The 12,069-nt window shown below is 46.6% G+C and overlaps 1 protein-coding gene across 1 annotated transcript in view; it reads left to right on the plus strand.

The window, feature by feature from the left end:
• Positions 1-12,069, plus strand: part of LOC138663151 (oocyte zinc finger protein XlCOF6-like) — a 44,829-nt gene that overhangs the window by 23,718 nt on the left and 9,042 nt on the right. Inside the window, exons 2-5 of the mRNA XM_069749296.1 lie at positions 4,881-5,030; positions 5,160-5,339; positions 6,151-6,274; positions 6,357-6,454. Of these exons, the coding sequence (XP_069605397.1) occupies positions 4,953-5,030; positions 5,160-5,339; positions 6,151-6,274; positions 6,357-6,454 (480 nt within the window). The 5' untranslated portion in view covers positions 4,881-4,952. The remainder of the gene's footprint in view (positions 1-4,880; positions 5,031-5,159; positions 5,340-6,150; positions 6,275-6,356; positions 6,455-12,069) is intronic.

The raw sequence follows: 12,069 nt of genomic DNA on the forward strand, positions 1-12,069 counted from the left end.
CGTGCGTAGATGCCTTCTCAGATATATTGCAGTAACAGACGCCTGGAAAAAAGATCATTCCTTATTTTTATCCTACCAGGGAGTTGGGAAGGGGCTTAGGGTATCAAAGAATACGCTAGCCAGATGGATTAGGGAGGCCATATTTCTTGCTTATACCGCAGGTGGCGTGGAAATTCCAGAAGGCATAAAGGCACACTCCACTCGTGCGGTAGCCACATCTTGGGCTGAGAGGGCAGAAGTGTCGATTGAAGACATCTGTAAGGCGGCCACATGGTCTTCTCCATCCACCTTTCTTAGACACTATAGGTTAGATCTAGGTGGCTCCTCAGACCTCACGTTTGGGAGAAGGGTGCTGGAGGCGGTTATCCCTCCCTAGACACTTTTTTCACTTCTCTGAAAGTCTCTCGTTGTGCTGTCATGGCGACTGAATAAATACGTACGCTACTCACCTGGTAGCAGTGTTTTTTCAGGAGCCATGACAGCACCCTTATATTCCCTACCCTCTTTGTTTATGGGTTCAACACTTCCTTTAGTTAATTCCTAAGTTTAGTCACTGGGTGAATTGTACCATATATTAATATTGTCTATGTGCTACTAACCTAGAAGGTCCTTTCATACTCTGTAAACCAACTGGCGGGGGAGTGAGGTGCCGCCCTTTTTATGTCTGAGGTTTCCTGTCCCTGAAGGGCGGATCCCCTCTCTCGTTGTGCTGTCATGGCTCCTGAAAAAACACTGCTACCAGGTGAGTAGCGTACGTATTTTGTCTGTTTGTCTGTAACTGAAATCCTGCGTCGCTTATTGGTCGCCACATAGTTCACTGACGTTTACTGAACAAGTTATGTCAGTCACAGTGCCACGCAGTTCAGTCACGTTTACTGAACAAGTTCTGTCAGTCACAGTGCAACGTAGTTCACTCACGTTTACTGAACAAGTTCTGTCAGTCACAGTGTGACGTAGTTCTCTTAATTTACTGAACACGTTCAGTCAGTCAATGTGTACAAAAATATTTTGGGTTGATATTGTTAACAAATATATTATAGTATCGATGTACTTCTTTCGTCCGATGATTTATTTAAATACAGTTAGATATTCATGTAATGGTTTATATATTTTGATGATCTGTTTAATATATTAATTTCATTCAGTTGTATTAAGTTCTATGAGCAATAAAATTTAATGATAGTGTATATGCAGCACGCAGGTGACCGGTTGCTGCAGTGATGTTGCTTTTTCTTTGGGGAAGGTGATATCATGCTCAGAGGCAGGGCCGTATTTGCCACTAGGCACTTGAGGGCACGTGTGTAGGGCGGGACGATGCGGGGGGCGGCACCTGAGCATGAGCAAGTTTTTTTTAAGTCCTGGGTCACCTCCGACCACCCGCCCGCCCGCCCACTTGCCTGCCTCCCACCCTCCCTCCTTGAAGACGTCATACTCACCCTGGCCTGCTCCAGCGATGCCTGGTCTCAGCGCTTGCAGCTCCTCCTGAGTGAGCAGTCACGTGGTATCGCTCATTAAGGTCATGAATATGGGCATATTCATGACCTTAATGAGTGGTACCACATGACCGCTCACGCAGGAAGAAAGTGCGGCGCCGGGAGTCGGGACAGAGCTAGAGGGATGTTAGGTGTGGCCGTACGGTGTGGGAAAGAAAGGTGAGTATGAGGGACAGGGGACGGGAGGATGAAGGAGGACGGGGAGCCGTGCCATGCAAGATGGGAGCGGGGGGGTTGAGAAATGAGCCATGCATACAGGAGGGGGGGAATATGAGCCATGCATACAGGAGGGGGGGGAATATGAGCCATGCATACAGAAGGGGGGGGGAATATGAGCCATGCATACAGGAGGGGGGGAATATGAGCCATGCATACAGGAGGGGGGGGAAGGAATATGAGCCATGCATACAGGTGGGGGGGGAATATGAGCCATGCATACAGGAGGGGGGGATATGAGCCATGCATACGGGATGGGAGGGAGATGAGCCATGCATACAGGAGGGGGGATATGAGCCATGCATACAGGAGGGGGGGATATGAGCCATGCATACAGGAGGGGGGGATATGAGCCATGTATACAGGAGAGGGGGGATATGAGCCATGCATATGGGATGGGAGGGAGATGAGCCATGCATACAGGGGGGGGGGAATATGAACCATGCATACAGGAGGGGGGGGATATGAGCCATGCATACGGGATGGGAGGGACATGAGCCGTGCATACGGGATGGGGGAGATGAGCCATGCACACAGGAGGGGGGATATGAGCCATGCATACAGGAGGAGGGATATGAGCCATGCATACAGGAGGGGGGATATGAGCCATGCATACAGGATGGGGGAGATGAGCCATGCATACAAGGGAGGGGGGCATTCTACAGTATTGAACATCATGTGGGGTCATTAAACACTATGGAGCATCATGTGTGGCCATTATTCAGTATTGAGCATCATGTGTGGCCATTCTACAGTATTGAGCATCATGTAAGGCCATTATACAGTATGTGGAGCACTGCGTGGCCATTATACAGTATGGAGCATCATGTGTGGCCATTATACAGTATGGAGCATCATGTGTGGCCATTATACAGTATGGAGCATCATGTGTGGCCATTATACAGTATGGAGCATCATGGGTGGCCATTATACAGTATGGAGCATCATGTGTGGCCATTATACAGTATGGAGCATCATGTGTGGCCATTATACAGTATTGAACATAATGTGTGGCCATTATACAGTATTGAGCATCATGTAGGGCCATTATACAGTATGTGGAGCACTGCGTAGCCATTATACAGTATAGAGCATCATGTGTGGCCATTATACAGTATGGAGCACTGTGTGGCCATATTTTATAGTTTATGAAACAGTGTGATCAGCAGTGCTAAATGGGTGTGGTTGGGACGTGGATATGGGTGTGACTAGTTGTGAAAAGGGTGTGGTCAGAGGCATGGCCTAAAATTTGCCACGGCGCGCACTTTCCCTTCTTCAAAAGTTGGGAGGTATGGTACCGCATTTGCCAGATCACGGCAAGTTCCGCAAATCCCATAGGGAATGAATGAGGTCAAACGCAATGTTGCTGTAAGTGATCTGTTACGCAGAAGATGCAGAAAAACTGCTCCCATCTGCTGCAAAAGGCTACTTTCACATCAGCGATTCTTGCCAAAAGTCACTGCCGAACCAAAGGCGGAGTCAGCACTAAAAGTGCCTAGGGCAGCAGAAACTCTAAATACGGCCCTGCTCAGAGGCAAAGGAGTTCTCTTCACCAGGTAAGGCACCCACATGCAACACATTCTGAATCCAGGCGAGGAGGGGGAGCTCAAGACCCGGATTCAGGGGAGCTTCCCTAGGCTTTATGTTTCCTGACCTGGAGGAGGAGGGAGTTCAGATGTTCAGAGACACAGAAGGAGTAGGACGTCTGGAGCAGACGTAAGAGGCCTGGCAGCCACAAGGGAGCTGCAGCCTCTGGGAATGAGTAACCTGTTGGGTTGTATGTGGAGCAGCCGGAAGGGAAGGAGCACAGGAGAGAGTGCTCAGAGGGGAACTATGGCAGGGCACCCTCAGAGCTAAAGCGCAGAATCCAGGAACCGGGAGCCTGGGGCTTTCGTGGACTCTAGGACACGGAGCAGAACCAGAGGGCATAAAACTACACATCACCTGCCCGTATCACACCTGAGACACAGCAGCACCTGTGGAGCCCAGTGTATCTGAGAGTCCCTGTAAAAAGGCTCAAGCTGCCCATCGTGCAGGTACCTGTCCCAGGACGGGGAAATTGGAGGACCCTGTAGAAAGCTTAAAGCAGCAGGGACCTCACTTAGAAAGGCGCTAGTTGGAAAGGCTCACGGACCTCTACTGGTACAGGAGAACTCTCACTTGCCTCTGAGCCAGCCGGACCACCATCACCCGTGCCGGTGCCCTGGACTGTGGTCTGCCACCCACAAGTAAACCAGGTAAAGACTTATCACTAGCCTCCTCCATTTATTCACCTGCTACACCATCTATGCCACACACCATAGGACCCCTGGGGACCCCGCTTCACCTGTGGGAAGTGTAACATTTGGGCTGCTGCAACATCCCCCAGGGGACCCCTTTAATGCAGCGTCGGTCCACTACTGCCCGAACCCCACAGGTGGCGTCACAACGAACTTTGAACATTTAACCCCCTTTAACGTTGATGCCCAGGGCCACGGACCGGGTTGCAGCCACCGTGACGTCCCCCTTTGCGACCGGACCCGGTGGCGAGTACCCCTCCGCCCTGTGGGTGCGTCATATATATTTTACCCGGAAAATCCTGTGTACTTATTGCATTATTCTTAAATCTTCATAAATAAACTACATACATATTCTAGAATAACCGATGCGTTAGAATCGGGCCACCATCTATTCTTTTATAAAAGCCTCAAACTTCTGTGTGTGAATCAGAAATGAGATTTAACGTGATAGAAGATTACAGTGCGGGGAAGACGGGAAACCTTCATATAGACGGCCGGTGGGGATGGAGTCAGTGACCGACTCTGGACAAATATGTTTCTAGAGCCGTAGTAGAAGATGAAGATGTCGTCCTCATCATGAAGTAGTTATTTCTCCTGTCACGTGTAATGAATATCTCCTGCAGTATTGCTAATGCCGATTCCAGGGTCGGTAAATGAGACGAGAATTAGCGTTATGGAAGATGAGTCTATGAGGAACGTATTCAGCTGCCGACTCCGAGGAGGAAACTGCTTGTTGTCTGTGGCCTAAATATATAGGTTTTATTAGTAGATGTAAAGAAGAAAACAATACTGTAAAATATAAAATTTCCTCATATGTTTCCCTTATTATCTCCAGTAATTGTATTATTACACAGGATTTTATGATGTTACATCAGCTCATCTTCTCATTCAGGTCTCTACAATATCGGATCCTCTCAGTGAAGATCTTCTATATAAGAGAATTTTCCTGAATTGCCCATTAAGGATGGATATGGACAGATACAAGATGGCGGAGAGGATATTACACCTCACCCTAGAGATCCTCTTCCGGCTTACTGGAGAGGTGAGAGATTCTGATGACGTCACATTACATCATTCTTATCTATGGCAATAACAGATGGACAGAACTGGAGAGGTGAGGACTCTGGAAATGTCTGTAGTGAGATTTATTAATTTGTCTCTCCATTACCAGGATTACACAGTAGTGAAGAAGACCTCTAGTGATCGCTGTCAGGACCCTGTGTCTGAGGGATGGGGAAGACCCCTGAGCCCAATCATGTGGTCTCCACCTCACCCCCTGATACATGAAGACATCAATGACCAGAAAATCCTAGAACTCACCTACAAGATGGTTGAGCTGCTGACTGGAGAGGTGACACTGCTGAGAATGCTGGGACATTATACAGTAAAGGTACCTTCACACATAACGATATTGTTAACGATATCATTGCTAATTGTGACGTAGCAACGATATCGTTAATGAAATCGTTATGTGTGACAGCGACCAACGATCAGGCCCCTGCTGGGAGATCGTTGGTCGCTGAATAAAGTCCAGAACTTTATTTCGTCGCTGGATCTCCCGTGGACATCGCTGGATCGGCGTGTGTGACACCGATCCAGCGATGTCTTCACTGGTAACCAGGGTAAACATCGGGTAACTAAGCGCAGGGCCGTGCTTAGTAACCCAATGTTTACCCTGGTTACCATGCTAAAAGTAAAAAAAAACAAACACTAGATACTTACCTACCGCTGTCTGTCCTCCAGCGCTGCGCTCTGCACTCCTCCTGTACTGGCTGTGAGCCAGAAAGCAGAGCGGTGACGTCACCGCTCTGCTTTCCGGCTCCCAGACAGTACAGGAGGAGAGCAGAGAAGCAGAGCGCAGCGCTGGAGGACAGACGGCTGTAGGTAAGTACCTAGTGTTTGTTTTTTTTTACTTTTAGCATGGTAACCAGGGTAAACATTGGGTTACTAAGCGCGGCCCTGCGCTTAGTTACCCGATGTTTACCCTGGTTACCGGCATCGTTGGTCGCTGGAGAGCGGTCTGTGTGACAGCTCTCCAGCGACCAAACAGCGACGCTGCAGCGATTCGGATCGTTGTCGGTATCGCTGCAGCGTCGCTAAATGTGAAGGGGCCTTAACGCTATAAAGGGATCAGGGGATGACGGTATCATTGTATGTGTCAGGTTCCTATAAGGTGTCAGGATGTCGCCGTCTATTTCTCCATGGAGGAGTGGGAGTATTTAGAAGGGCATAAAGATGTGTACAAGGACGTCATGATGGAGGTTCCCCAGCCCCTCACATCACCAGGTAATAGACAGGACTAAATACACACGGCCTATAATTATCTGTATGTAAAGAATGAATTCAGTCCCTGTATGTGTTTCTTCAGATTTATCCAGTAAGAGGACAACACCAGAGAGATGTCCCCGTCCTCTTCTTCCACAGGACTGTAAACAAGAAGATCCCAATGTTCCTCAGGATCATCAGGTAGATGGACAGAAGGTGTCATGATATCTTCCTTAGGCCGGTTTCACACGTCCATTTATTCCGGTACAGTAGATATCCGTGTCCGTGTGCGTAATACTTGTGGCACACGTGTGGCAACCGTGTACAATCCAGATGGCCACCAGGGAACAAGCGCTGTTCCCTGGTGGCGGGTGCTGAAGACAGCTCTCATAGTTCTCCACTTCTCTGCCGCCGATCGGCGCGAGCAGAAAAGAATGATGAGAGTTATATTAAAGTCAGAATGGTGACAGCAGGTGGGGGCTTTTGGGACTATTACTCCCATCATCCGACACTTGCTGCCCCTAATAACTGTCACAGCAGGATTGCTGTATTCCTCAGCCTGCGATATAACAAAACAAATGAATGAAAAACCCAATGTTAGTTCCCCCCTATTTTCTTGAACCAACCAGGCAAAACTCACAGCTGGTGGCTGCTACCCTCAGCTGTCAGCTTCATCAAAGTTGGTTATCAAGAATAGAGGGTGTGAAGATCTGAGGTTGTGGGTTATAAATATCACCTAGGCAGGTTAACGATGGAACTAATTTTTTATTCCATACATCCATGGTTGTACAACAAATCCAGGTAGATGGCCAACATACAATGTCCTCAGTCCACAAGATCCCAATCTGACAACTGGCTCCATACCAGGCAATGCCCACTGTCTCCCAACTTTGGGTTGGGCCACAGATTTTGTATCTCCAGCTGGTATAGTGTGCAGTCACAGCCTATGTTCCTCCAGACGATGGATATCCTGACCGTAGCTCATGGATACCCCTCCAGCCAACAACCTCCAAAGCTCCATAGATCATCCATCCATTCCAGCTTGGATCCTCTTCCATCGAAATCCCTCCATCAACTGCCTGATTCAACCCTATGTCTTTTTCTCCCGCCCCCTTAAACATTTTCCTTTAGCTCACAGAACAAGGCATATTCCATCAGCTGGGACTGTATGTGAGACCTCCCATGGTGATGGCTTTCCTGAGTCTACTATCCCCAACCACACAATGGGCCTAGGTTTGGGAGTACAATGGGAGCGGAGACCATCATACAAATGAGATTTATAATTAGATCAAATTATCCCTGAGGGCCGAATCGTTTATCAAAGGTCATTACTTCTCAAAATATAGAACAACCACATATAACCCATTCTATTAATTAAACACCAGGTCAGAGGTCAGAGTTTTTTGTTTTTTTTAATCTTACAAAATTTATTAATCAAACTGGTAAAATAGGAATCAGATTAGTGATACTAATAGCAGGAATATATTAATTTTATAATAATAATTTTATATATAATAATATTATATAATTATACTCTTAGGTCACCCGAGCGTGCTCAGGAAAACCCGCTCCAGCCTAAAAACAGCAGCCCACAGCTGCCCACAAAAGGCGCATCTATTGCTTTGCCCGGGTCTTCCCAATTGCCCTGTAGTGGTAGCAATTGGGGGTTAATATTTGTGGTGTTTATTTCACCTTTGTCACAGCTGACACCTGGCACTAGGTGCCAGAAGCGGTCACGGACCGCTCCCGCCACTTTAACCACCGAAACACTGCGATCAAACAAGATCGCAGCGTTCAGGTGGCATAGGGAAGCATCGCACAGGGAGGGGGCTCCCTGCATGCTTCCCTGAGACCCTCAGAACAATGCTATATGATCGCTTTGTTCTGAGCGTCTCCTCCCTGCAGACCCCCAGATCCAAGATGGCCGTGGGGTCCTTCCTGGTCCTGCAGGGAGGTGGCTTGTCAGTGCCTGCTGAGAGCAGGACCTGAGAAGCCTCTTACACTGCCTGTCAGATCGCTGATCTGACACAGTGATCTGCAAAGTGTCATATCAGCGCCACGTCCATAACGACCCGACCTATAAAACTGTCCCACTAGTTAACCCCTTCAGTGAACACTGTAAAAAGATAAATAAAAAATTAGGCAAAAAACAATGCTTTATCATCATACTGCAGTACAAAAAGTGGAATAACACGCAATCAAAAAGACAGATATAAATAATAATGGTACTGCTGAAAACGTCATCTTGTCCCGCAAAAAACGAGCCACCATACTGCGCCATCAGCGAAAAAATTAAAAAGTTATAGCCCTCAGAATAAAGCGATGCAAAAATAATTATTTTTTATAGAAAATAGTTTCTGTGTAAAAGTGCCAAAACATAAAAAATGATATAAGTGAGGTATCGCTGTAATTGTACTGACCCGAAGAATAAAACTGCTTTATCAATTTTGCCACACGCAGAACAGTATAAATGCCCCCCCAAAAGAAATTCATGAATTGCTGGTTTTTGTTCATTCTGCCCCCCAAAACTTGTAATAAAAAAGATCAAAAAATGTCATGTGCCCGAAAATGGTACCAATAAAAACGTCAACTCATCCCACAAAAAACAAGACCTCACAATGACTCTGTGGACCAAAATATGGAAAAAATTATAGCTCTCAAAATGTGGAGACGCAAAAACAATCTTTTGCAATAAAAAGCGTCTTTAAGGGCTCATACTCACTTTTGCGAAACTCGGATGAGTCTCGCATGTTAATACGCGGCGCTGCTGTCGGCACTCAGATCGGAGCGTGCGGCCGCATAGGAATACATGCAGCTGCACGCTCCGCTCCACTGAACCAGGTGCAGTACCGGGTATTGCCGTGCGAGACTCATCCGAGTTTCGCGCAAGTGAGTATGATCCCTTAGTGTGTGACAGCTGCCAAACAAAAACCCGCTATAAAAACCCACTATAAATAGTAAATCAAACCCCCCTTTATCACCGCCTTAGTTAGGGAAAAGTAATAAAATAAAAAAATGCATTTATTTCCCTTTTTGTGATAGGGTTGGGGCTAGAGATGGGGTTAGGGTTTGGATTACGTCTACGGTTGGAATTAGTCTGAGGCGTAGGGTTAGAGGTGTGTTGGGGTTAGGGGTGTGGTTAGGGTTACAGTTGGCATTAGGGTTTGGGGCGTGTTTGGGTTAGGGTTGGAGTTAGAATTGGGGTGTTTCCACTGTTTAGACACATCAGGGCTCTCCAAACGTGACATGGCATCCTATCTCAATTCCAGCCAATTTTGCTCTGAAAAGTCAAACGGTGCTCCTTCCCTTCCGATCTCTGCCATGCGCCCAAACAGTGGTTTACCCCCACATATTGGGTGTCCCCATACACAGGACAAATTGGACAGCAACTTTTGCTGTCCAATTTCTCCTGTTAAACATTGGAAAATATAAATTTAGGGGCTAAAAAATCATTTTTGTGGGAAAAATGATTTTTTTTATTTTCACTGCTCTGAAATATATAAACTTTAGTCAAACACTTGGGGGTTCAAAGTTCTCACAACACATCTACACAAGTTCCTTGGGGGGTCTAGTTTCCAAAATGGGGTCAGTTATTGGGGGTTTCTACTGGCATTTTTGTGGAAAAAAATATGATTTTTTTAATTTTACGCCTCTATATTATAAACTTCTGTGAAGCACTTGGGGGTTCAAAGTGCTCACCACACATCTAGATAAGTTCTTTAGGGGGTCTACTTTCCAAAATGGTATCACTTGTGGGGGGTTTCCACTGTTTAGGCACATCAGTGGCTCTCCAAACGTTCCAGCCAATTTAGCATTGAATAGTCAAACGGTGCTCCTTCCCTTCCGAGCTCTGCCATGCACCCAAACAGTGGTTTACCCCCTCATATGGGGTATCAGCGTACTCAGGACAAATTGTGCAACACCTTTTGGGGTCCAAATTCTCCTGTTACCCTTGGTAAAATAAAACAAATTGGATCTGAATTTAATTTTTTGTGAAAAAAAGTTAAATGTTCATTTTTTTTTTTAAACATTCCAAAAATTCCTGTGAGGCAGTGAGAAATCTTACTTACGAATTATTTTGTGTGATATATCTTTGTGATTTAAGGGCAGAAAAATTGAAAGTTGGAAAATTGCGAAATTTTCTAAATTTTCGTCAAATTTCAGTTTTTTTCACAACTAAACGCAAGTCATATCAAAGAAATTTTACCACTCATGAAGTACAATATGTCACGAGAAAACATTGTCAGAATCACCGGGATCCATGCAAGTGTTCCAGAGTTATTACCTCATAAAGGGACAGTGGTCAGAATTGCAAAAATTGGCCCGGTTATTAGCATGGAAACCACCCTTGGGGGGTTAAGGGGTTAAATAATTAAGAAAACAGCATGGGTGCCCCCTGCTGTGAGTGTTGCCTGGTTGGTTCAAGAGAATAGGGGGAACCCAAGTCGGGTTTTTCATTCATTTATTTCGTTATATTGCAGGTGGCGGGTGAGGAATACCCGATCATCTGCTCCTGCTGTCACTGTTATTAGTGACAGCAGGTGTCAAATGATGGGAGTAATAGTCCCAAAAGCCTCCACCTGCTTTCATCGTTCTGACTTTAATATAACTGTCATCATTCTCCTCTGTTCCGCCGGCAGAGCAGGGGAGAATGATGAGAGCCGTCTTCAGCACCTGCCGCCGGGGAACAGCGATTACAGTAGCACTTCTTCCCCGTTGCCGATGCGTGTCACACGGAGGACATCAATGTGTGTTCTCCATGTGTACGTGTGCAGTACGTTTTGCGATCTGTATTGATGGTAAAAAACGGACATGTCTACGTGTAGGACACACAGACACATGGTCCATGGAAACACACTGACGTGCACAGACCCATTCATTTGAATGGGTCTACGTGTGTATGTGTCTCCGGTACGTGTGAAAATTGTCACCTAATGTACTGGAGACACGGGCATGTGATAATGGCTTTATGATGTTGTGGTAGTTCACTAACGTGGCGGCACACAGAGGTAGGAAAAATGGGAACACAGCTTCTTTAAGGCACCATAAACCAACTTGTGGGGAAAACAAACTCAGCCTTTTTAGCTAAAAGAGGAACAAAACGATAAAGGAATACAAAAGTGCTGCAGCACAGTCCGTATGTTGTGGGTGGCACCCCGCTCTGGAGCAGGACAGGTTCAGTCTGTACTCGACGAGCCACAAAGCCTCTGGAGTCCTCTCTCCTGGCTAGCTGAGCCCAGACTGCCTGTAGAGCTCGGTTATTTGACCCCAAGCCTGTAACTTCCCCATCGTGATTGATCACATGATCATGACCTCATGTGGGTCCTGGCAGTTCTGCCATGGGAGATAAAGTGGACCTTCTCCCACCCAATCTGTGAAGGTCCACATAAAACAAGCCCTGTTTATGCAACTTAACCCTCACAACACGTAGTGTGCTGGAGAAAAATGCTCTGGTTTCACATCACTGACGCTGTTAAGAGCAGTGAAACATATCTCCCCTCTATCAGCTTACCAGTGACTCTGTCACAATGTGTAGACGGCTGTGAAAGTCTTGGGCAGGGCCGGACTGGGACTAAAATTCAGTCCCCATAGAATGTAATGCAGTCAGCCCCCATAGAATGTAATGTAGCACAGCCCCATAGAATGTAATGCAGTACAGCCCCATAGAATGTAATGCAGCACAGCCCCATAGAATGTAATGCAGCACAGCCTCATAGAATGTAATGCAGCACAGCCCCCATAGAATGTAATACAGCACAGCCCCTATAGAATATAATGCAGCACCCCCCATATCCCCACAATCCAGTTATCACTCA

The sequence above is a fragment of the Ranitomeya imitator genome, chromosome 2 (genome assembly GCF_032444005.1).
Source record: "Ranitomeya imitator isolate aRanImi1 chromosome 2, aRanImi1.pri, whole genome shotgun sequence".
In the NCBI taxonomy this organism is placed as follows: Eukaryota; Metazoa; Chordata; class Amphibia; order Anura; family Dendrobatidae; genus Ranitomeya; species Ranitomeya imitator.